Source organism: Myotis myotis, unplaced genomic scaffold (genome assembly GCF_014108235.1).
Source record: "Myotis myotis isolate mMyoMyo1 unplaced genomic scaffold, mMyoMyo1.p scaffold_m19_p_9, whole genome shotgun sequence".
Taxonomy (NCBI): domain Eukaryota; kingdom Metazoa; phylum Chordata; class Mammalia; order Chiroptera; family Vespertilionidae; genus Myotis; species Myotis myotis.
Genome location: NW_023416401.1, coordinates 24,504,761 through 24,530,637, shown reverse-complemented (window position 1 = coordinate 24,530,637; position 25,877 = coordinate 24,504,761). Strand labels below are relative to the sequence as shown.

Below are 25,877 nucleotides of genomic sequence, written 5' to 3'. Positions count from 1 at the left end.
AAACTATGCCTTATGTTCCACAAATTATACCTCTGGTTTAATGATTTTGGGGCATTTGAACACATTTTTCTCTGGGTAATTGTGAGGACATGTGCCCTGGGAGCCCCCTGACAGCCCATGTACATAAGCAAATGGCTGTGAGCATGCTCTGTAAACTGTGAAGCACTGTCCAAGTGAGGTGGGTTTAGGTCAAGAGCAGAACTTTGCAAAGTCTATCCAGGAGCCAAACCTACACTCATCACCTTGAAACCTGAACTCACGGATGCTGAATCTTGTGTCTCCACCCCTCTGATCCCAGCCTTTGGAAATGAGAGCTAGATGGACAACACAGGTTTACAAATGAAAAGCAACTGCTTCTCCTGGATGCTTTATTGGGGGCTTTCAGTGGTTTCTAAGCATGAATGGCAGTGACACTCAGACCTTCTCCCAACATGCAAAAGGCACAGGAAAGTGAGACAGGACCAGGGTGGGCAGCATAGGTGAGGAGATCCCCCTGCGTGGCATGGTGGGGCATGCGAGGCACCCCACAAGTGATGGGACAGGTGGGCATTAAAGGAGATGGCTTTGGCAGAGGCTAGGAGAGGGACTTGAGGTTCATCTACCTCCAGACCCAACCCTGCACTCGGGCCGGACTGACCTTCTAAGACTGTGAACTTGGCTTTTGCTGAAAGTCCACCTCACATGATGGGAAAAATCAGCTCCAGGTGGGAAGAGGATGATGGATGCTGCCTTCAGGGATTACTGGTAGAGTGCCAAACCAAACTCACTGGCCACAGCAGGAGGGGAATGAGGGTGTGCTCATGGTGTCCGTCCTAGTCCTGGTTTGGTGGTTGGGTGCCACTGCCTTGGCTTGAGCCACTGCTGTCTCAGTCCATGTCCAGGAGAAGAATGAAGTCCCTTCCGATCTTCACGGGCCTCCCATGGAGTCTCCGGGTCTCTAGCCCCACCCAGAGGTACCACTTAGAAGAGTTGAGTCTTGATGTTGGCTTTGTCCTGTGGAAAGTTCCCTGGGCAAGAGGGAAGGGAAGGCGAGGGGTCAGGCCCTCGGAGCCCCCAGCACCTCCCAGAATCTGGGCCCTGATGGGTGAAATGGCCTGGGACTCACCTCAGATCCTAACCAGTCCCCACAGTTCCATCTTGAGACCTTGAATCAAAAGAAAAGGCATCCGTGCTTTGTTTCTGTTCTCTCTCTCACTCTTTCTCTCCGTTAGTAGAGCCGTGGCTTCAACTCACGGCATTGGCAACGTCTACTTCTAAACTATGGAATGTTTTCACACCGACAATAGAATTACTCCGAACAAGGGGTGGGGAAGGGGCTGTTCAAGTGTTCATGAGACAGTGCATTACTGAGAGCTCATTGGGAATCACACAGCACAGAGACACTGACAGTCAGACACCAAGCCTAGGCCTGGCTCAGCTCTAGATGTATTTTTTCTTGAGGTACCAGTAGGCAAAATAGCCCATCCCGCCCAGGGAGCCCATGAGGAAGGAGGCCCCAAAGAAAGATGGCGGTTTCCGCTTGACCAGCCGGAATGCATTGGGGATGACGGCCGATAGCAGGGTGGTATGAATGTCGCCGAGAACTTTCCGGAAGGCAAAGCGCTTCTGGACCCTCTCAAAGAAGGACTGCAGGTTGGGCCGGCTGCCGTCCTCCCAGTATTTCTTGGACAGTCCCAGGAACTTGAGGCGGTGCAGGGTGGCTCCCAGAAGGACGTCGGCGAGAGTGAAGGCACAGCCGCAGAGCCACAGCTCACATTTCTGTCCTAGAGTGGAAGAGAGGAGATGGGGGCAGGAGGGATCAGCTTTTCAACCCCATGCACTAGCTCCTCTCTCCTTGACTCCTTTGGTGTTTGTCCACCTGCCATGCATGGTGTTTCCCCAGGGTCATTCACTCCTATACAACTTTAATGATTTTGCCACATCCTTTTACTATCCCTATCAATTTTTTCTTTAAATCAACTGAATTTTTAAGTGCAAGCACTGAGCTTTGTGGCTTCAAGATTTAGATACTGGGAAACAGGAGAAACCATTGAAGCAGCATGAGAAGGAGTGGCCTGGGAGGTGGGAGAGGCCCACTAGTGTGTAGTGTCGTGGAAGCCAAGATAAGAAAGTGTTCAAAGGAGAAGGGAATACTCAGCTGTGTTCAGATGCTGTGGAGAGGTCAGGTAAGAGGAGGCCTGAGAATGGAGATTATATTTGGCAGCTGGGGACCTTGACAAGAGCAGCTGGAGTAGATGCTGACAGTGAAAGGCTGGTTGGAAGGAGTTCAAGTGAGAAAGGGAGGAGAAGAATTGGAGACGGTAAGCAAAGATCACTCATTCAAGGAATTTTGCTGTAATGGAGAGAATACACTAATAATTTGACACAGGTCAAGAGTGTTTTTGTAAGTTGGGAGGAAAAGCTAGCATGTGGATCTACTCTCCTCCCTTCTCCTTGCTGCTCTGTGCCCCTGAAGAATGACTCTGGTTCCAGGGGGTTCCGCCAATGGGGAGCAGTGGCAGGAGGGAGGACAGTGGTGAGAGTGAGGTCAGAGTCTTACATCCCTTGGTTTCCTCTCTGCAGGTCACTGTCGACTGGCTGTGTCCCTAGAATGAAAGCTACAGCTTCTGTCAGGTGGCGCTCTCTATGCAGTCTGTCCAGTTCCTGAAACTGCTCCCACCTCTCACGACCTCAGGCCCAGGATACCACGCTTTTCCTTGTGGTTTCCCTAAATCCTGCCCACATATTTATAAACAGACCCTATAATAAGCTTCCTCGATTACCAATTTGGAGTAACCCTGTGTCCTATGGGGTCCTGCCTGGACCACACGCCTTCTGTCCTTTCATGGACTTTGCATTGTTGGTCCTGCATCTTTCTCCTTTCACTGGGTCATTTCTGCCATCCTGAAAACACACCTTGTATCTACTATAAAAGAAAAAATCCCTCCCTTTGCCCCGCACACTTCTTCAGCCCCCACCCCATTTCTCTATTCCCTTCTACAGACAAACTTCTCAAAAGAGTTGTCTCCACTTGACCACACTTCCTCCCACTCACTCTTTAGTCTTTTGTCCCGAGTTCAGTGAAACTGCTCTTGGTAGGGTCACCACCAAAGCCATGGGACCAAATCCAGGGGCGCTTTGCTATCCTTGGTTTACTCAGCCTCTCAGACCCTTTATGGGAGCCTATGACACAGGCTCCTTCTACCTCACTGGCCACTCCATGTCAGTCGGTTTTGCCTGTCCCTCTGCCCCTACGCCTCTCTGAATGTGAGGGAACCTCAGGGCAGGCATGGAGTTTTAAAGTGTCCACAGATTGATTCTCCTCCCCAGGACTACGGGCCGTATTTCAGGACTTGTACTAAGGAAGGGAATGTGGCAGAAGTGACAGTGACTCCCAATGGTAGGTCACGAAGGAACTGTGGCTTCCGCTGCTTCTCCCTCCCACTTGTTCAGGAGAAAGCCAGCTGCCGTGCTGCAAAGAAACCCAAGCAGCCCCATCGAGATGCCCACGTGGTGAGGAGCCGAGGCCTTCTGCCAATGGTAGGCCATGAAGGAACTGTGAGCAGCCCCATCGAGATGCCCACGTGGTGAGGAGCCGAGGCCTTCTGCCAATGGTAGGTCACGAAGGAACTGTGAGCAGCCCCATCGAGATGCCCACGTGGTGAGGAGCCGAGGCCTCCTGCCAATAGCCAGTGGGGAACTGAGACATCTAGTTAGGAGCCCTGAGAACGAGCCATCTTGGAAGCCAATCCTCCAGCTCAAATGACCAGAGCCCCAACCAACAGCTTGACTACAGCCTGCATTACAACATCCTTAATTAGACCACCCAGCTAAGCTGCTCCAAAATTCCTGACCCGTGTGTGATATAAGAAGTGCTTTCTGCTTAAGCTACTAAGTCCAGGAGCAATTTGTTATGCAGCAGTAGATAACTAATACAGCAGTTCTTGATCCCCCTCTTTGTCTCCACTCTCTCCTAAATGAAATCATTCAATTCTGTGGCTTTAAGCACCACATATATGCTAAAGACTTATACATCTTTATCTCTAAATTCTGACTTCTCCTTTTAAAATGATACTAGAATATCCAATGGCTTATGTGATACCCCCTTGTGTGTCTAAAAGGCATCTCAAACTTACTGTGTCTCAAAGTGAACACTTGGTCCCCCTTGTCCATATCAGGACTCAGTAGCTGGCTCCATCTATGGGTCTTAACTATGACATTACAATACCTCTGCCCCACACAGAGAGAAGTGGAGGTTTGGAGGTGCCCTGGTAGGTGACTGAGCACCAGAGACCATGTGGGCCCAGCCAGTCTGACCTTTAAAACTGATAGCCACCCCTCTGGGCCTCTCCTGCCTCCCTCAGCCTGGAGGGACACAAGGACTGCCCACACCTCTCCATCTCAAACAACCCCATTCATCTGGCTATCGGGCAGTGCAATGCTGCCTGCTCTTGGAAGACCTCAGGACAAAAACAGAAAGCGAGGGCAGGAGGCTCACAGGCTAGGACCACCTGAGGAATGTGTCTACAGCTATTCCCCAGGACTGTCAACTCCGGCCTCCATCTAGGTCACACTCCATGTCTCCCTTGATCATAACAGCAGCTAATATTGGCAGACACTTTTAATGCCATGTGCCAGGCAATGTGCTGAGCCCCTGACATGCATTTTCTCACTCATCCTCACAACACCCCTGTGAAGTAGGTGCTCATTTAACACCCTTTTACAGAACAGAAGAGGAGCCAGAACTAGTGCTTAAGAATGACTCAAGGAGGCAGTGTTTGAATCCAGCCTCCACCACTTCTATCTGTGTAACCTTGGGAGATTATTGAACCTCTCTGTGCCTTAATTTTTTCATCTGTTAAATGGGGTTACTCATATTACATACCTCCTAGAGTTATTACGGGATGAAATAAGTTGAAATATGTGAAACGCTTAAAACAGTGCCTGGCACACAGTAAGTGTTGTTAAATACATAAATCATTATGGGCTGAATTATGTCTCTCCAGAATTCATATGTTGAAGTTTTAACCCCCCAGGGTCTCAGACAGTGACTGTATTTGGAGAAAGAGTCTATAAAGAAGTAAGTTTGCCCTGGCTGGGTAGCTCAATTGGTTAGAGCGTCATCCCGATATGCCAAGGTTGTGAGTTCAATGCCGGGTCAGGGCACATACAAGTATCAACCAATGAATGCGTAAGTAAGTGGAACAACAAATCGATGTTTCTCTCTTTCTCTCTCTCTCTCCCCCCCTTCCTCTCTCTCCCTCAAATCAATAAATAAAAATAAAATAAAGAAGTAAGTTAAAATGAGGCTGTTAGAGTGGGTCCTAGTCCAATCTGGCTGGGGTCCTCATAAGAGGAGGACATTTTGCTGTGCAGATACCAGGGGCACGTCCACAGAGGAAAGACCATGTGAAGACACAGCAAGATGCAGCCATCTGTAAGCCCAGGAGAGAGGCCTCAAAAGAAACCGAACCCCAGAAGAAACCAACACCTTGATCTTAGACTTCTAGCTCCAGTTCGTGAGAAAATAAGTAGGTCTGTTGTTTAAGCCATCCAGTCTGTGGTATTTTGTGATGGCAGCCCTAGCGAATTAATGGATAAATATATGAAATACACCTGAGAATTAAGGTCACCCAGTGAGACTGGCAGAGCTGGGGCTTTGCACCTAAGCACTCTTCTGTACTGGCTCCCTCAGCACCCTCTCTGACAGAACTGAAAAAGTTCCTCCTGGAGGGATGTATTATTTTCCTCTCTTAGCCATACCATACTTTTTTCTAGAGGGGATTTAAGGCAGCTGGCTTCATTACACACGACAATGTCCCTGTTGAGGACTTTAGGGACCTGTGTGTGCTTTGTGCTCAAGGCCTCAGTTGTGAGATGCTGGAAGAACACTGGACCCATTAAGAAGGAACCTGTGCTTGCCCTAACTATGCTATTTAAAAGCTGTGTGCAAGTCACCCTGAACAAGTCACTTCATTTCTCTGAGCATTAGTTTTCTCATCTGGAGAATGTACACGTCTTTAGCTGTCATATGTTCTTAAACTACTATGCTCCTGGCACTTTACTGTGTGCTTTTAGGTTTTACAAGAGTCCAGCTAGGTGGGGTTAACGTAAGTTGCATTTTTATCATCCCATTTTACAGATGAGGAGACTGAGGCTCCAATAGGGAAAATAACCTGTCCAAGTCACACAGTACAGGCAGCAAAGCTGGAACTCTAACTCAAACCTGTCCGACTCTCAACTTATCTTCTAGGTCACTGTGCTCCTAGTAGAAGTGTGTGTGTAGCTATAACTGTAGCAGCACCTATTGCACAGGCTCCATAAATTGCATAGTTGAATAGAGAAGACTAAGTCTGTCTAAAAGAAAGCAATGGGAAGGTCCAGAATAAAATCTGAAGAAGAGACGTGGCAAAGAGATGTTATGTAAGAGGAAAAAGGAGAGGGTGGATAGGGTCCTCCAGGCTGGAAGTACTGCGGGAGCAAAGGTATGGAGGTGGGAATGAAGCTGGTCTGCTCAGGATCCAGAGAAGAGAGCCACTTGAGAACAGAAAGAATCAAGGTCAGAGAGTCTGGGCAAGCCTGGATGTCTGGCTGCAGCACAAAGAAGCCATAATATTCATATCTGATCAGGGGAAAAATCACCATCACTATCACCATCACCATCATATCTTCACCAACCTTTATTAAATACCTACTGTGTGCTAAGTGATCTAAGCACTCTACATGTATTATTTTATATAATTTCTCATCATCTCTCTTAGGTAGGTCTTATTATTATCCTCAGTTTACATGTGGAAACTGAGATCCAGGGAGGTGAAGTACCTGAACCATGGTCACTCAACAGTAAGTAGCCAAGCTAAGACTTAAACCTAGGTCTGCCTGACTCCATGACCCATGATCCTAACCCTGGGAGGGAGTCCTCTGAGATCTTTGGGGGAAAAAAAGCTGGTCTGGTCAAGGTCAGGGTGGGGAAGAGTGGATGGGCAGCAGCACCCACCTTACCCAGGGCTGGTACCCACCCTCATTCTCAAGTTTCCTCTTCTCCAGCTCGGCTTCTATCTGGTCCAACACCATGGCCAGCTCCCCAAGGATCTTCTTCAGGTAACTCACATCATCATGCTCCAGGATCTTGGCCTAGGAGCAGGGTAGGCAGGAGCCAGAGAAGCTGAGTTGGCCTCAATAGAGCTGGGATGACCAGCTCTGCAAATCCAATCTCCAAATATCCCCTCAAGAGTATAGGATGCCCACTGTTATCATAGCACCCTCAGCTGGAGCTCACAATATTCCTGTAAGCTTGGCTGTCCTGCCCAGATCCCTTTCATGGGCTGGTACTCTCATACACCAGCTGCTATGAAGGTTGGTTGATAATGGCTCATAGCTGACCCTTCTCCAGAGAATTGCTCTTGGCCAATGAGGAGGTGCCCAGAAATACTTGGAAGGTTATCCCACACCCTTTCAACCCTTCAACCCCCCCGCCAGGCAATCTGTAGCCAATGGCTGATTGATATAAGGGTATAAAAGGCTGGCCCCTGGCCTCAAGGGGGATTGACCTTGTGGTGCCATTTGTGCTCCAGAGCTCCCTGTGGAAATAGATGAACTTGGTCCTTTCCTCTTTCCATCCCTCCCATCCTTCTGGGTTCTCCTCAGAACACTCCCTCAGTACCCAAGAACCTCTGTCCAGTGAAGGCTCTGCTATTAAGAACACACCCAACACATGAGGAAACTGAGGCTCCAGGAGGGAGTGACTTGCCCAAGGTCAAATAGCCAGTAAATGACAGAGGAGACAGGACTGGAAAAGCAAACAATGCATTTCCCATTTCATGTCACCAACGATCCTCTACCTAGGACCAGCTTCTCCCAGTTGTTCTTTTCCATGGAAAAGATGGCGGGAAAGAGGAATGAGCAGGGCCGGAGGCACTCACCATGAGCTTCTTCTGTTTAGAAAGATAGGGCTCAGAGAGCTGGGGCTCCTCTTCATGGTCCAACTTCATGAGGTCCGTGGTGGCGTTGGCTAAATGTCCTGGGGAAAGAACAGGAAAGGTCCTGTCCTTCTGTTACTCAGTGTACCCCATCCCTTCCCCCACAGACTTGGAATAGGTCCCATGCACACATTGGTCTGGGAAGTAACAATATCAACAGCCAACACGTGGTAGGCACAACGGGCTGCAACATAGGGATGGGTGAGATGCCAACCTGCCGGAGGCTCAGGATAGTGGGAGAGACAGACATCTAAAGAAACCCCTATAAAACAGCATGGTCAATCTGTAATGAAGAGTGGACAGAATGCTGTGGGACCCAGAGAGCCGCCTGCCTGGGGGACAGGCGTCAAGAAACCTCACTGAGGAGGCCACTCTATTCTTGGGGATGATCAGGAGTTTGTCAGGCATGAATATAATGCTAAACTTGGAAAAACTCCTACTTTAGTGTGTCCCCCAAACCCTTTCTGTAGTGAGGAAACAGGTTCTGAGGGGCTAAATAATGTTCCGCACACATGAATAACAAGCATGTTTTGAACATGGGTCTGCCTGATTCTTGGTCTAGTGTTTATTCATTGAACCCCCACAAGGAAAAACTTGTTTATTTCAAGAAAAACTGTAAGAGACTTTTGGTGTCTTGAAACTTCCACCTATGGTGAGGCAACCTCCCCGAAGATTTAGGGACTCGATGACCCAACTTTCCTTGGAAAACTGACCTTGATGCCAAAAAGGCAAGGGTGAAAGAAAGTAGGTCAATGATGGGAATTCAAGCCAGCATCTTGAGAATTATCCTTAATGGGAGAAAGGTAGTGTCCTATAATCTAACTTTGAAAATTTTTAACTTTGAAAGTGTAAACTATGAATTATGGGTTTTACAAGAGGAGGTGGAAATATTAAGTGGGATAAGATCTTGGGTTCTGTTCCCTTATTGGGGCAGGATTCTCTGGAATTCTTGGTTAATAAGTCTTGGACATGGTTGATCAAGCACGAGATGGCACCTCAATCCTGCTCTGCCCCCTCCCCTGGGCCCCAACTCAATTTGGACATCCTGGCCGAACCAATCTCATCATCTTCCCTGCATTCTCCCCAGATTGCAGCATCCCCACACACAGTAAGCAAAGCCAGATGCCTAAGGATTGTCCTCAATCCCTCCGTCTCCCTCCTCCCCACACCAAATCAGCCCAGGTCCTGTTGATTCTTCACCTTAATATTTTTCATACTTACCTTCTCCCTTTCAACCTTTTCACTATCCCTGTTCATCTTTTGCTTGGATGATTATGATTTACCCCTGTCACCCGCACTTTCTCCACTCTAAGCCCTTTCCCACTCTGGCAGAGACATCTTCCTCAAAACACATTTGATCATGCCACTCCCTACTTAAAACCCATCCCAGGCTCCTCACTGCCCTCAGATAATGTCCAAGCTCCTCAACTGGTCTTAAAAGACCCAGCAGGATCCACTTCTTCTCCCCACATTGACTCCATCTTTCACTGAGCTCCCCCAACTGTCCCTATCTCCAGATAGTAATATTTTAGCCACTCCACTAGTAAATACTTAACATTTCCTGAATGTGCCTGGCCATTTCAAACCTCCAGGCCATTGCTCACATTCTTCTTCCTCCCAGAATAGTCTTCTGTATTCCTGAAAATCCCCTTCCAGATACAGCATAAGACCACCTCTTCCATGAAGCCTTTCCTGATCTTCTAGGAAAACTGATCACTCAGTGCCTTAGCCATCCAGTGTACATGGTGCAGGTTTCTGCCAGAGAATGCAGACACACTACTCAGAGCTGCCACGCACAATTCCATTCACACTGTCGTCTATGAGAAAAGTGCCCCCTGGATTGTGCAGTGTACAACCTGTTCTGCTGCACATGGAGATTTGATGCTCATGTACTTATCTCTGGATGTTTGTGTCTCCCACTAGAATCTGAGCTTCTGGAAAGACATGGCTATGTCAGATTTATCTCTGTTCTCCTAAAACCCAGTACAGACCTGGCACAGAAAGAGCTCAGTGAGTGTTGAATGAATAAAGGAATGAATGAATGAATGAATGAATGAAATGTTTAAGTAAACGGGTACAAAAGTTGTTAAATTTCTGACTTCTGAGATTTCTCCATTCACTACCCTATCTCCTGGCCTGATAAAAACCCAATAAACACATTCCCAGATCTTTCCACTTTGGGGCTATATTAAGCCTCATTGATGTTTTATGAATTTGAAGGTCAAGTACAGCATCTTCTCTCTTGCTAGTCACTGGGGTTGCCCTATGGCTTTCTTCAGACACCAGGGGAACAGACCAGGCCAAGGGAAGACCTTGGACTTTTGTATCCTGTGAGGTCTCTCCACCCCTCTCCAGCTGGGCTGGAGCCCTGGGATCCTTTCAGCCTCTTCAAAGGAGGAAGCAGGCTTGGCCTGCTCTGGACCCCCCACTGCCTTCCAGGTACCTCCAAATGGCCCAGAGTAGGAAGGGGGAGCACCTCCAGCCTCCAGAAACACTTAGGGACTACCTCTGTCTAGTCCAGGCCACTATCATTGCTCACCTAGCTGACAGGACCTCCTGACTGCTCTGCCCATTCTCAGTTGGGTGATCTTTGTAAAATGCAGATTCAATCATGTCACTTCCCACCACTGTTTCTCCACTCACTGCTCTTCGGATAAAATTCCAGTTATGCCAGACCTGCTCCTCAGACTCACACTATCACCCTTGGGCTATACTTCAACCACATTGAACTCCCTTCGGTCCCCAGAACACACCATGCCCTCTCCTACCCTTGAATCTGAAAGGACTCTCCTTCTCCTTCCCCTTTTAACTTATCCCTGGATGTGGGTCATCCCTGGACATTGCTGCATTTCAGAATCCTCCATGACCCCAGGGGTTGGGATGGGCATCTTCTATGTTTCCACAGCCTCCTTATCAAACAGTTTGGTTTTGAACAGATTATGCATACATACTTGTTTAAAAATTCTAACAACATTAAAGAATGTTGTGTGAAGAGTAAATCTCTCATTCTGTAGTCCCTTATTTCCACTCCCCCAAAGCAAGCACTACTGGCAGCTTCTCATGCATCCTTCCAGAAATACTCCTTGCTTTGCAAGCACTTGTGCATCTAATTTAACCTCTTTCTAAATATGCTAAATAGCACACTGATGTTTTTTTCCCCTTCATTTTTTTTTTTTTTGGTAATATATTTTATTGATTTTTTACAGAGAGGAAGGGAGAGAGATAGAGAGTTAGAAACATCGATGAGAGAGAAACATCGATCAGCTGCCTCCTGCACATCTCCTACTGGGGATATGCCCGCAACCCAGGTACATGCCCTTGACCAGAATCAAACCTGGGACCCTTCAGTCCACAGGCCGATGCTCCATCCACTGAGCCAAACTGGTTTCGGCTCCCCTTCACTTATTTTCCCTACTCTCTAATACATCTTAGCATTCTATATGCTTCTTTATTTTTTTAAACAGCTGCACAGTATTCTATTGTGTGAGAGGTCTAGAATTTATTTACCCAGTTCCCAACTCATGGACAACTGGGTTACTTCCATCCTCTTGCGAGCACTTCCTATGCTGCAATGAATATCCATGTACATACTTCTTGGTGCACACACCCAAATGTAACTGCAGGATAATCTCCAAGATCTGGTCCTTTCTATGTTTGATATAAAGGGCCAGACTGTCCCGGAGAAGTTGTTCAAATTTACTTATCCCACACTAAGGAGTCCAGGAAAGGGTATAATTACCTGGTCATTTGTCTTCCTGCTTCCATGGAACTGTGACCCTGGGATGATAGAAGCTATGTCTGTCCTCATCTGTCCCAAGCCCCCAGCCCAGGGTTTGGGTAATAAAAAGACCTCATAAATATTTTTGATTGAATGGGGATGGGACAATATAGATAAATCCTGAGTCTTGTTCAAAGATGAGCTTGAGTTCCACAATCTGCTCCCTTCCCACCTTTAAACATTAAACTTATTCCTTTCAGAGGGGGTGACCATTTACTGGGCACCTATCATCTACTTCAAATTATCATGCTTTGTCTGTCTGTAGGACCCCATAGTTTCTGCAAAGAGCCTGGACAAAAGTCCGTAAACACTTGTTGATGGGTACTCTGATTTAATCTAACCCCCATTTACTGGATGCTGGAAACAAAAGGATGAACTAGGCCATGGGCACGTCCAGGCTACCAGCACATGGGTGATGCTTGAATTAGAAATCAGAAACCCTATAGGGGGCCTTGCCATATCTGGGCAGCCTTCCTTGGTGGTGCCAACACTGATGTCACTCAATGCTGGGCCACCAACCATAGCCCTGACCTCCCTGGGCCCCAACCCTAGGTGTCTGGGGCTGGGACTCCTGTGGGGAGGTGCCCAATTCCCCATGAACAAGACAGGATTCTAGGGAGATAAACAGCCTTGTAGCCTCTGTATGGGATGGCAGGACAAGAGTAGGGGCAGGAGATGTGAGAGACAGAGACTGCAAGAGAGGGAGAGACATTCAGTGTGATACAGGGTGAATGAGATGGAAGGCCAGAGAGATGTAGAGAAAACGAGTGAGAGAGAGAGAGACCCAGAGAGATTAACTGAGACAGAAAGGGACAGAGAGAGGAGAGAAGGAGGGAAAAGGAGAGTAAGATACACCAGTGAGAGCAAGAAGAGAAGGACTCCCATTGAAAGGGAGCAGGCGGGCAAGGAAGGGGGTCAGCAAGGGGCTGGTGCACCTGCCCCGGGCACTCACTGCGGATCTCAGCCGTGGCGTACTTGGGGATCATGGAGTCGGTGGTGAGCTCGGGGTGCAGGATGCAGCCGTGTGTGTAGGCGTCCATGGGCAGTGAGTCCAGCAGCTCGCGGTACTGCAGCACCCGTGCGTGCTGTGGGCTGCCCACCTCAGGCATCAGGGCTACCACGTGCTCTGTGAGACACAGCTGGGGCTGGACCAGGGGCATGAGGCCCGACTCGGCCACCTGCCCCTGATTCAGAGAGGCCAACCTCTGGCACCCCAACTTCCAACCCCAGCATGCTGGAAATCCAAAATGTTGTGGCCCAGAGGTCCCGGCCCACACCCTTTCCCGGACTCCTTGAGATACAGTCCTCATCCAGTTGACAGGGGATCCTAGTGGTCCGGCCCACCACCCCTCCTCGCTGGAGACCTCCAAGCTGTCCTCTGAGGGGCAGGCGGGAGCCTGGGCTCCTTACTGCCAGCCTTCAACAGAAGCTGGAAACTTGGACGTTTAAAATGCAACACTCTTTGATTTTTATTGTTAATGCTCGAGGATATTTTTCCATTGACTTTTAGAGCGAGTAGAAGAGAGAGGGAAAGCACATCGATTAGATCTCCTTGATTTTTAAATGTTGGCAACTAATTCATATTCTTTTTAAACTGTGCATGTCTGGTCCCTGATCCCCTCTCAGCTGCTGTTTGCAGCCTCCACTGTGGACTGTGAGCTCCTAAACCGAAGCAAGGCCAGAGGGAGGGAGGGAAGGGGACATAGGGTTGTATGGGGTTCTGGAGTGTCAGCCCTATTCTTGTCTGCAAGGTTCTGGGATATCTGGGCCCATGTCTGTGGGCTTTCTGGGAGTCCACGGCCCTGACTATGCTTATAGGTTTCAGGGGGCTGGGCCTGCTGTTGCCCTTGCATCCTTGGAAGATCTCTACCCTGACTGTGGGGACTGTTCATGCCCGAGGGGATCCCAAGGGTCTGTGGCCATGCCTATGATTCTAGAATTTTTGAGGAAGGAAGCTATAGCCCCAGAGCTTCAAGGGGGAGGGTGTCTGGACCATGCCCTTTCTCTGTAGTAGTACCAGAGTGGGGGCGTTGTGGAGATCTGTGGCTATGCAGTTCCTAGGGGTATCTGAGCCCGTGATTCATCTTGGGAGAGACTGAGCCTTGCCCATGGCTCCAGTGGGTTTCCGAAGGCTTTCCAAGGCTCTGGGGCCCCATCTGAACCTGCAGGGCCTCTGGTGGGGGCGGCAGCCATACCTCCTGTGAAGGTGCGCTCCACATAGTCAATGATCTGGTCGTAGTCACTGATGATGTTGTCGCGATGGATGATGACGGGCACCTCCTCACCCAGGTTGAGCCGCATGAACCAGGGCTCCTTATGCTCACTCTGAGGCAGACTCACATCCCGCTCCTCACAGGCCAGGCCCTTCTCTGCAATCACCAGCCGCACCTGCAGGGGCCAGGGTCAGAGCGGGGAAGGCAGGTGGACACACAGGGAAACTCTGCCCAGGTGGGATTGGGCATGTGGGGAGGGAGGTCAGAGGTCACACACAGGAGGGGACACTGTTTCTTCCAGGCCATTCTTGGGCCCCTGGGTGGGGGGGCTATCTCCCAGGGGCCTAGGGCCTGGTGGTTATGGGGTTGGGTTTCACAGCTGGGCATACCTGGGGATAAAATTCCTGGCTCTGCTGTGTTTGAGCAGATTCCTTAAACTTTCTGAGCTTCAGTCTCCTTATTTGCGAAATGGAAGTATTAATAGTACCAATCCAGTGTCTGGTGTATAGATGGCACTCAATTCCCAATTATCATTATCATGATTGGACTCTCAGCCTGGTCTCCAGGGGTGGAGTCGGTCAGGAAATTTGCAGAAATTCTTATCGTCAGCAGCTAAATTTTTCAAATTATTTGAGGGGAAATAATGAGGAAAAAAAGAACTTGCCAGCATCTACCGAGCCCTTTACTGTCCCCAAATACCTTCCCATCTGGTTGCTGGATGCTCACAGTAGCCTCCCAGAAGAGGGCAGAGCAGGGACTATCTCCTTATTTTTACTGATAAGAAAACTAAAGGCCAGAGAGAGTAAGTAACTTACCCAAAGTCACACAGCAATTTAGTGGCAGACCTAAACCTGCGAGCAATGGTTCTTGACCCTCCAGACCAGTGCTCTCTGCCCTGGGGGCTCCTTCCAGGGAATCCTGGATCTGCACCCTCCTTAGCTTTCCCCCTATGTCTCCAGAGGGTCCCAGACAAACATTTGAGCTGGTAGAAGCTAATGGAGAGCCTTGAAGTAGGGGCATGTCCTAACCCAGCCCAAAATTTCTGAGCTGGAAAACAGCAATCACCTCGTCCAAATGTCCCCTTCCTGTTGACTGAGACTCAGAAAGAAGGCTGGACTTACCCAAGAACGCCCCCCCCCCCCCCCCCCGCAAAAAGATGGCAAGTGCCTCCACCCCTCCTGAGCATCAGTGTCCCACAGCCAATAGGAAGCTCTGGGAACTGGGCATCCCCAGCCTCCCTCCCTGATGTCCGGAGTTAAAGACCCAGAAGACACAGCATGGGGTCATGTTCAGAATGTTGGGCTGGGTGCCACACTGTGTCAGTTCAAATCCCTATAGCACTTACTTGCTGAACTTGGCTTTACAAATAGCTTTACATCTGTGTGCCTCAGTTTCCTCACCCGACCAATGGGAGTCCCAATGGCAATTCCCTCAGAGGACTGTTGTGAGAATTAGATAATTAGTTCCTGTGGAATAGTGCCTGGCATACAGTAGAGGTAATGTATCTTAGCTACTTGCATTGGACTAGGTTTTGAAGGCAGACAGACATGGACTTAAAACCTGGTTCTGTTGTTTATTTGCTGTGTGACTTTGGGCAAGTCACTGTACCCCTCTGATCAGTTTCTGTGAAATGAGGAATTTAATCCACTTCCAGGCTGGCTCAAGGTGGAGATGTGGGTAAAGTCCCAGACAGGAGGTTAATACATGGTTTTTAACATCGCTGATATCACACACATATACACACATATGCGCACGCGCGCGCGCACACACACACACACACACACACACCACAACCCCTGGTTGATGTCTTAGAGTGCTTCATGCCCCATGCTCACAGCTAACATGAACACCCCTTTCTGTTTAGTGAACTGTGAGGAGGGAGAGGTAATTGGCACCGAAACTCACAACACTCACTCACAAATTCATTTGCTGCCTTAGCCAGAGCAGGTCCTGCAGATGGCACTGGGAGGCAGGCTCTCAAATCCTCACCCTGGCTCTGCCATGTCCATGCTGTGTGACCTTAGAGCTATCACTGCCCCTTCCTGAGCCGCCTTTCTCATTAGTAAAACGAGGGGCTGCAGCCCTGCAGGGAGCTGACACTACATTCAGACCACGCAGGAGACAGGCCGTGGGAGGGAACTGCTGGGTCTGTCTGAGAAGGGGAGGAACCGTGGCAGAGAGTGAGCACCCGGGGGTGTATCTGTTGGGTCTGGGTGTGTTAGTGTGTGCGCCTGAGCGTGAGTAGCAACTGTGTGAATGAGCAAATGTGTGTGTGTGTCTGTGTGTGCATATGTGTGCATGAGTGTATATGGATGAGTGTACCAGTAAGTGTGAGTCTTCAAGTATTATATGAACACGTGTGCATTAGTGTGGACAGGAGTGAGTATGCAGGAGTGAGAATGCCTGTGTATGTGTACATTTGAGCTCATGGGCAGTGACTGCCCTGGAGAAGCCCCAGAGTGGTTGAGGCTGGAGTTTGGCTGAAGCCAAACCGCCCCGTTCCCTTCTGGCCTATCCTGGCATCCGCCTGCCTCGGGGGTCAGGCTCCGCCCAGTCATCCAGCCTCAGGGCCAAGCTGGGGCCTCTGAATGGAAGGAAACAGAACCCAAACCAAGCCTTTGCCCTTGGCAAGTCCAGACATTTGGCCTCTGTCCTGGCAGGGTATCTGTCCTGCCCTGAGATTCCAGTGAGGGTGCCAGGTGGGGCTGCTGCCTGGGGAGGGGACTATCTTTAGAGGTGTAACAGTCCTGCTTGGAGCTGCCTCAGGTCACATGGGCAAGCGGCCAAGGAGACTTTCTCCTTTAGCTGAGTTGAAGGCCAGAGCCCATGCGCCATCCTGCAGGGGAGGGGAGGCAGGAGGAAGCCAGGCCCAGGGGAAGGGCATGCAGTCGCCAAGGCCATCTGCCATCTCTGCCTCCTGGGGGCCGGAGCAGACTTAGGTGGTCACCACTCAGTGTGACCAGACATCAGCCATCTCTGGGCAAATTCTCTTCACTGTCATGGTCAGGCACTGTCCCCCCTCACCAAGCCCTTGTTTCTGAGGCAACTGTGATGGGTTGAATTGGTGTCTCTTCCCAGGCATTTAGTTGCTGTGTGATTTTGCAAAAGACACTTAGAGTCTCTGAGCCTTAGTTTATTTATCTCAAATACCTTGGTTTTAAATTAATAAACTTTATATTTTAAAGCAGTTTTAGGTTGACAGAATCAAATACCTTAAAAAAAAAAAGTAACACCTATGGCTTATAAATTCATCACTTTCCAACACTTATTTATCAAGTGCCTACTCTGTGCCAGGTCTTGTTCTAAGTATGGGAGACTCAGCAGTGAACAAGGATCTCTGTCCTCAGGAAGCTGACATTCTAGTGAGAGAAGACAGATAAACAGTTAATATGATAGAATATGTTAAAAGATGGTGAGTGCAACAGAAAAAAGAAAAAATACATCAGGGTAAGAATTGGGGATGTCAGGGTACAAGGGAGACAGGTGATCATTTTAAATAGGGTAATCCATTGGGGCAGCCTCTTTGAGAAGGTGACCTTTGAGCAAAGGTTTGAATGAAGTAAGGCAGTGATCCACACAGGGATCTGGGGAAGACTGTTCCAGGCAGAGGGACAGACAGTGCAAAGGCCCTGGGGTGGGAGCATGTCTGCAGTGTTTGAAAAGGATGTGTGGGAGGAGGCCAGTGTGGCTGGAGCAGGGTGGACGGGGAAGAGGACAGAAAGGACCATGCACAGGGGCTTATAATTGAGACTCCCAGACCCAGGGTTCTAGGAATAAACTTAGAGAGTCCTTGAACTAGGATGGAAATATTACATGTTTATTTTCAGTAATCTCAAACTGACATTTAGCTTTTTCTTCAGTTATGAGTGTAGGCGATAAAGCATGGTAGTGTTAGCATGCCTGGAATATTGTCAGCCCTAGGAGTCAGATATCTTCATAACTTCACAGTTGTGCCAGTTACACTTATCACGACTTCAGTATCACAGCTGCTATCAGTCCTGCCACTAGACTGTGTTATATAATGGGTTAATATAGAAACATGTCATTACATAACAAATTTGTTTTAAAAATATGTCAATAGCTGCACTTCAATACAATTGGTTTCCCTTCTAACCCAATGATCCTGTGTATATAATTTTATTCAGTTAAAAGCATTATTCTGAGAAAGGTCCAGGGGCTTCCCCTGACTGATGAGGGGTCCATGACCCAAGCAAAGTTAGGATCCTACAGTAGGGCCTGAGGCCATGATGAGGACTCGGGCTTTTTCCCGGAGGGACCTGGGGAGCCACTACAACAGTGGTTCTCAACCTTGGCTGCACATTAGAATCACCTGGGAATCTTTTTAAAATCCTGATTTCTGGATTCTAATGTGCAGCCAAGGTTGAGAACCACTGCACTACAAGCTTCTGAGCAGAAGAGTGAGATTGCAGTTTTCACCTGTGGGCCTCCTGCGGTGGGGTAAATGGTCAAGTGCAGCAATATGGACATAGCTAGGGGTCAGTGCCCGAGAGCTTGAAAGGCAAAGGTAGAGGTCATTTACTTCCCTGCTGCCACATCTGGGAGGGGGCTTCTGGGAGACCTGCTCCATCTTGGGTGTCAGGACTGGCCCACGGCAGGACCCAGACCTGGGCCTATTACTCCTGGCAGGGGCTCCCCACAAGTAAATCTAAGACAAGGGCAAACTCTGAGAGGATGAGGACAATCTTGAACCAGGCTCTCATACCATCCCTCTGTCTCCCATCCAGTTCCCACCACTGGGACCTGGCTCCTGAGGTTCCGGGTGGGAAGAGATTCTAACATCTGGAGATCAGGCTGATTCATCTCCAAACCCCCAACAACCTGCACAGAGACTGGCACATAGTAGGTGTTCACCATGCATGTATAAAACTTATGGACGAGTCCCAGTGGGACCTTGGTTAATGTGACCTCTCCTGTACCTAGTACTTTATCGACATCCTAACACCTATTAGTAACAGAGCCTGACTCCACGCCAGGCACTGCTGTCAGCACTTTCTGTGCATCATCTCATTTCACCATCAAAATAGCCCTCTGATGAAGGTACTGCCATTAGCTCCATTTTACAGATTATAAAACTGAGGCTTTGGAGAGACAAGCGACCTGTCCAAAGTTCCATAGCAAGTTACTGAGGACGATGGTAATCCGACTAGAGATTGTCTGGCCTCAGAGTCTATATACCCTAAACTGGGATCACTCAAAGGGAGACCGTGGACCTACAATAGGGCCTGAAGCCATGATGAGGACTCAGGCTTTTTCCCGGAGGGACCTGGGGAGCCACTACAAGCTTCTGAGTAGAATGGTGAGATTGCAGTTTTCACCTGTGGGCTTCATCAGCATCACCTGGCAGCTTGTTAGACATGCAGTACATTGGGTCCCACGCCAGAACTACTGAGTCAGAATCTCTGGGGTGGAACCCAGCAGTCTGTGCTTTAACCAGGGTCATGCAGTGATTCCAATGCACGACCAAGTTTGAGCAGTGCCATTCTAGAACAGTAGTCACACTGCCTCTTCAACAAACCTCTCAGCAGCCCCCAGGGGGTTGGAATTAAAGTAGCTATCATTATTATCCCATTTTCCAGAATATAAAACTGAGCCTTGACTAACACTCAAACCCAAATCTTTTGGTTCCAAGGCCCTTTTTCTTCATAGAATCCGTTTCTCCATCTGGGAAATGAGTGAATGGAACAAAAGGATCTTCCAGGGACAGGCAATGGGGCCTAAATGCTGGGCCCTGACCATGGTGCTGAATCCATGCCCCACAAACAGGACGGTCACCTGGGTTAGAAATTACGCCCCTAGAGGCACTCCTGTCTTACAGGCGCAGTGCTGGGCCCTCACCCCCCACTCCCCCGGAAGCGGGAACCCCAATAACTCAGCACCAGGCTGTATTACCAACTGCCCCCTAGGTCCCTTGAGTCTGAGAAGTGGTCGAGAGGCTATCTGTGCCTTTAAGAACAAAACACAGCTCTACATCTGGACTGGTCTAAGAAGACGTGTTAACTCCTTCCTTCTCAAGCAAGGGGCTGGGGATGGGTGGCTACAGACAGATCCCCCAACCCCCAGGCAGAGGAAGGCCCCAAACCGTGCAGAGGGCAGAGAAACTGAAACTTGAAAGGCCTGTAGTGTCTAGGACAGCAGCTGGGAGGCCTGGCCTGCAATGGGACTACCCGGCTGGAGGCTGGACCCCAGGAAGTGCTCCTCCTCCCTCCCGCAGCCGCCCCTCCAGCAGGCGGCCTTCCCAGCAGTGCCCATTCCCTTCCCCTTGCCTTTGTCTCTCTTCTCCATCCTCGAACAGATCTGGCCTTTCTGGGAGGGGAATAGGATGGATATTCCTAGAATTGGGGTCGGTGCTCCTGGCGCCCAAGACAGGGCCAGTCACCTCCAGGGGGAGCAGCCCAGTGCTCCTGTCCTCTGGCCTGGAAACCCCAGATTCCACCCTCTGGTCTTACACCAAGTCCCCAGGCCCCTTAACCCCTCCCCCCAAGCCTCCGAGCCACCAGGCGCATCCAGTTCCTCTGCTTGCTCTGGCTATACCTTCTGGGAGCTGAAGGACTGGGTCCAGTGGTACAGTACCAGGCTCTCCTTGGGCCAATGGGCGGGGCTGGCCGCTTGGGGAGCGTCGGGGGCCTCCGCAGGCTTGGCTGCATCGCTCTCGAGCGCCGAGATGGGCCACCAGCTGCAGTTGGTGGGGGTCAGGTTGTTGGGGGTCGCCATGACAGCCGGGATCAGAGGGAGGAAGGAAGGAGGCTCCGGCAGCAGCAGCGCGGCTCTCTCTTGCTCAGCATCACATGGCCTCGTGGAGCCGGCCCCTCTCCTTCGCTCCCTCCCTCCCTCCCTCTCCGTGAATGTCATCACTCACCGGGCGGGCGGTGGGGGAGGTGCTAGGGGGATCCCGGGAGCTCCTTCCCTCCTCCTTGCCGTGGCCCGCCCCTGGCCCAAGAGAGACAAGCTACCAGTCCTCTCCATCAGGCTCCGCAAGGGTGCTTGGGGCCCGGGGGAAGGAAGCCATGCCGCCCAGGTAGCTCCTATCTGGTCAGTCCCCTGCTGATAATTCCACCATTGTAAACAAATTCTGCCTCGATCTTCTAAGAAGCAAATATTTCTTTAGGAGAACTGGTGTTATAGAGATTCGTTCCTTTTATAAATTAGTGTCTGGAAATAGTTTGTCTCTCTTTGAAGCTGTTACTTTCTAACTTTTTTCCTGAAGGACCTCTAAGAGCAGAAGAAGAGAACAAACTATGGTTTATTGTGCATCCCGGCACTGTTCTAAAGGCTTTACAACCATCTACCCATCTAGCCCTCACAATAATCTGATTAGCCTCATTTTACAGAGGAGGAAACTGAGGTACAAAGAAGCTAAATGACCTTGCCCAAGGTCACCTAGCTAGTAAGTGGTGGAGTTGAGATTCTAACTCAGGCTATCTGGTTCCAGAGTCTTAGCCAATACGCTCTTAGCCATAAGACCATGAGAACATATTAATATAAACAGCAGCACAGCAAGCAGTTATCAACCCACATACTTTATATGCATCATCTCATTTCATCTGCACAATAATCACTTTTCCCAGATGAAGAAGGGGAAGCTCAGAGATGTCAATCATTGGCCTAAGGTCACATCATCCCAGGAGACTGAGGCACAACCAGAGGAGCCCAAAGAAACAGGTTATCCTAAACATTAATGAGAACTTTACATAAAGTTCCTTAATATCCTCTTCTTCCCTTACTATAAATATTGTTGTAATTTATTTACCATTGAGCAAATAGATGCACCAGAAAAATAAGCTTCTAAGTTTCCAACCCCTCCCCCAAGTCACACTACCAAGGACCCCTGGCCACATCACCCACCAGGCAGAGAAGCATGGCTCTTGAGGAATCAGTGGTGTTCCTTCCGCCCATTAACAAAAGTTCTGTGGCTCATGGGTTTCTCTTTTTTCTTTGGCTGCCAAGGAAACTTGGAGCTACATTTTCTGCTAAGTCCCAGTCACCACATTAAGCCAACCTCGTTTAGAAAATTCTTTTTTTCAAAGTGTCTTGTTCAGTTTTATTGTGCAAAGAAGGATATACTGTGTCTTGAGGGAAAATTCAAATGTCTGTGAATTCAGGGGAATAAGGTGTTAGAATTTGATCAAGGTGGAAAATCTGGCCCCTGTCTGTGTCTTCCACCTGATGTATCCAGGGAGCCAGACTCAGCATCACACTCAGTGTGTGTTCATCCCCAAATATTAATTGTGCACCCACCATGTACTAGGCACTTCAATGACACAAGAGATATAGTGATAAATAGACGCTGGTCTGCTCATTGTATTTTTTCCCTAGCAATATATTTTGGAAAGAGTTTCTTATCAACACAGGTCTACCCCATACTTTAAAAGATCCAACACTGTATAGATGCACCATAATAAATTGAACAACTTCTACTGATGGACATATATAGCTGTTTCTAATCCTTTGTTATTAAAAACAATGCTGCAGTGAACGTCTTTATTCATATGTATTTGTGCACATATTTGAGAATAATCTGTATGATAAATTCTTAGAAATGGAATTGCTGGATCAAAGAATATGTCTTTGCCAAAGTTCCTTCAGAAGAGGCTGTCCCAATTTATACTCCCCACTAACAGTCTATAAAAGTGCCCATTGCCCTACACCCTTGCCAACACAACCTATTTTAAACATTTTAAAAAATCTATGGGTGAAGAATGGTATCTCACAGTTTTTATTTGCTTTTTGCCTTATTATAAAAAACATTTTCAGCCCTGGCCAGTTTTCTAAGTGGTTATGGGTTTGATTCCTGGTCAAGCGCACGTACCTTGGTTGCAGGTTCCCCAGTCCCAGCAGAAGGCTGTGCAGGAGGCAACCAATTGATGTGTCTCTCTCATGTCAATGTTTCTGTCTCTGCCCCCTTCCCCCGCTCCTTCCTCCCTTCCACTCTCTAGAAATCAATGGGAAAAATATCCTCGGGTAAGGCTAAAAAAATTTTTTAAAAATATATTTTATTGATATTTTACAGCAGCCGTGGGCAAACTACGGCCCGCAGGCCGGATCCGGCCCGTTTGAAATGAATAAAACTATTGAAAAAAAAGACCGTACCCTTTTATGTAATGATGTTTACTTTGAATTTATATTAGTTCACACAAACACTCCATCCATGCTTTTGTTCCGGCCCTCCGGTCCAGTTTAAGAACCCATTGTGGCCCTGGAGTCAAAAAGTTTGCCCAACCCTGTTTTACAGAGAGGAAGGGAGAGGGATAGAGAGTTAGAAACATCGATGAGAGAGAAACATCTATCAGCTGCCTCCTGCACACTCCCCACTGGGGATGTGCCCGCAACCAAGGCACATGCCCTTGACCGGAATCGAACCCGGGACCCTTGAGTCCGCAGGCCGATGCTCTATCCACTGAGCCAAACAGGTTAGGGCAAGGCTAAAATTTTTAAAAAATATTTTCAAACACATGAAACAGTAAACAAAAATAGCTCAATGAGCACCCATCATCTAGATATCATCATTCTAAAAACTTGCCAAATGTTTAATTTGGGGGGGAGGGTTTGAAGTATTTTGAAATGAAGTATAGGCATCATGATATTTCACTCACTAACAACTTCAGTATTACTTTATACTTAACACAGGTCATTTTCTTACATAAATCAACACATTTTTCACATTAAAAAAATAACAATAAGGCCCTAATACCTAGTTCATAATTAAATTTATCCAGTTATACCAGAAATGAATGTCTTCATTGCTGGTTTCAACCAAGATCCAATCAAGGACCATGTGGTAAATTCTGTTGTTACACCTTACATCCTAGAATGGTCCTCACTCTTTTTAATTTTTCCCCCCATAACCTTGACTCATGAATGGACTGGTCAGCTGTCTTGTACAATGCTTCACTTTAGGGAGCATTGGTTGGTCATTGTGGTATATCCTTTAACTTGTCATACTCGGCCTTGTATTTCCTATAAACTAGTACTTAGATTTAAAGGATAGATTAGATTCAGGTTAAACATTTGGGGGGCCAGAATTTAATACTTGATAGGCTGTGCTGTGTGCTTCATTTTGCCTCACTTCAGGAGGTCCATAATATCTTGTTGTTCCACTGTTAACGATGCCAAGTTTGATTACTGGGTTACGGTGGTGACCACATCTCTCCATGTTAAATGTTTATTTCTCCTCTCCCCATCAGAACCTTGTGGGCATCCAGTTCTTCATCAATTGATGGTCCTTGACTGAACCAATTATCAGGGATTGTAAAACGATTTTCTAATTTTGTCTTTTCATTTGCATTTATCGGTTGCATTCTCTATTTGAATTTCATTAATTATGAATGAAGCTGACCATCCTTTTAAATGCTTAAAAGCCATTTACATTTCTTTCCCAGCAAATTGTCTGGGTTTCCGTGGGACCTGGGCAATTATAACACAGCATGATGAGTGCTGACTGGGGTGAGCTCAGGAGTTGTGGCAGAGCTGGGAAGGAACATCCAGCTTGCCCTGCCTCCTCAGGTGCTGATGTGCCAGTCAAGGCTTTCAGGTGCAGTGGCTCTCAGTATGGGTTTCTCTGAAGCAGATCCTGAGACAAGAATTCAAAGACAAGCAATTACTTTGGGAGAGAAGGGAAATCCCGGGAAATGAGACAGGAAAGGCAGCCAAGGAAGGTGTGTTGTCAAGCAAGTTAGCACTGTGAGCAGCTGGAGCTTAATCACACAGGGAAATTCTGAGGCTGGTATAAAACACCTTGGCATTATCCCACCTGAGGAGGAAGAGAGCTGGGGAATTTATATACCCAGTTGTCAGTCATTGCTCTAGGAGTGCTCCCAGGAATGTTAACTCCCCAGCAGTTCAGGCTTGTCCTGCAGTTGGCAGAATGGGTTCCAGTGACCACAAAAAGCCCCCTGGCAATAAATACGGGTGCTAGCAGCTGGGGGTTAGCTTGTGTGCACTGAAATGGTAAAAGTGTGTGTGTGTGTGGGGGGGGAAGTTTGGGGAGAAACCAGTAGGGCATCTGTTCAGGGGCCTCCAAGCGGAGATGCTAAGGATGAAGAGGAATTAGCTAAATGAAGAGAAGATGGGAAAGGGATGCATGCTCCAGGCAGAGAAAGCAGGTGAAAAGGGCCAGAGGTGAGAGTGTGGATGGTATATTTGAGGGACTGACAGCTACTCATCTGGCTGGAGGCAGAGGTGAGAGATGAGGCTGAGTGGTGATGCCAGGCCTGTTAAGCCACCTTTAGGAGTTATCACATGTTGAGGGTACTGGGAAGTTTTAATCAAGGAAATAACATCCAGTTTGGGTGCCAGAAATCTTAAACGGCCTGAAGTACTTATACTGACAGTCCCATGTATTAATTCACACTGGGAGCTAAATGTTCCTTCTCAGTGATGGGATTGTTCATGCCCTTTTTCCATGGCAACTAGGGATGGACTTGCCACCAAGAGGTTGCCATTGAATGTGAACTCGGGAGCCTCAAGGAAATATTTCACTTAGGTCCACTACTGGTAGATTATAATATATGCCACTATCCTATATAATAAAAGGCCAGGGACCATAAGCATAACGACTGAAACGACTGCTCAACCAGTCACCATGAGGTGCATTGACCACCTCTCAGTCCCTCCCTCCCCTGCCACCCCGAAGGCTCCAATCACAGCATGGCAAACAGGGAACCACAGCGAACACGAAGGGGGGGCGGGGGAGGCGGGGGTGGCGGTGGGGCAGGACTGGGGACTGGTGAGCAGCAGCAGGAGGTGGCGAGCGGCGAGGCGGTGGCGGTGAGCATCGTGGGGAAGTGGCAGCGAGCGGCATGGGGCAGCGGACATGGCCCTGACCACAGGCTAGGCCTAGGGACTCTATGTGCACACAATTTTGTGTGCTGGGCCTCTAGTCTATAATAATAAAAGAGTAATATGCTAATT

At 48.5% G+C, this 25,877-nt stretch overlaps 1 protein-coding gene across 2 annotated transcripts; it reads right to left on the bottom strand.

Moving 5' to 3' along the window:
- Positions 1–364: 364 nt before the first annotated feature.
- Positions 365–20,683, bottom strand: GDAP1L1 (ganglioside induced differentiation associated protein 1 like 1). 2 transcript variants are annotated; one of them, XR_004970015.1, is made up of 7 exons: positions 20,502–20,683; positions 13,932–14,124; positions 12,689–12,862; positions 7,902–7,999; positions 6,999–7,113; positions 1,106–1,763; positions 365–1,007 (listed from the first exon to the last, which is right to left on the bottom strand). XR_004970015.1 is itself a non-coding variant. In XM_036322779.1 (6 exons), the coding sequence occupies exons 1-6, from the start codon at positions 20,679–20,681 to the stop codon at positions 1,420–1,422; spliced, it is 1,104 nt and encodes a 367-aa protein (XP_036178672.1). In that variant the 5' UTR covers positions 20,682–20,683; the 3' UTR covers positions 365–1,419. The 2 variants fall into 2 exon arrangements, 1 of the variants encoding a protein (XP_036178672.1); XM_036322779.1 differs by having other exon boundaries at positions 365–1,763.
- Between the last annotated feature and the right edge of the window lie 5,194 nt (positions 20,684–25,877).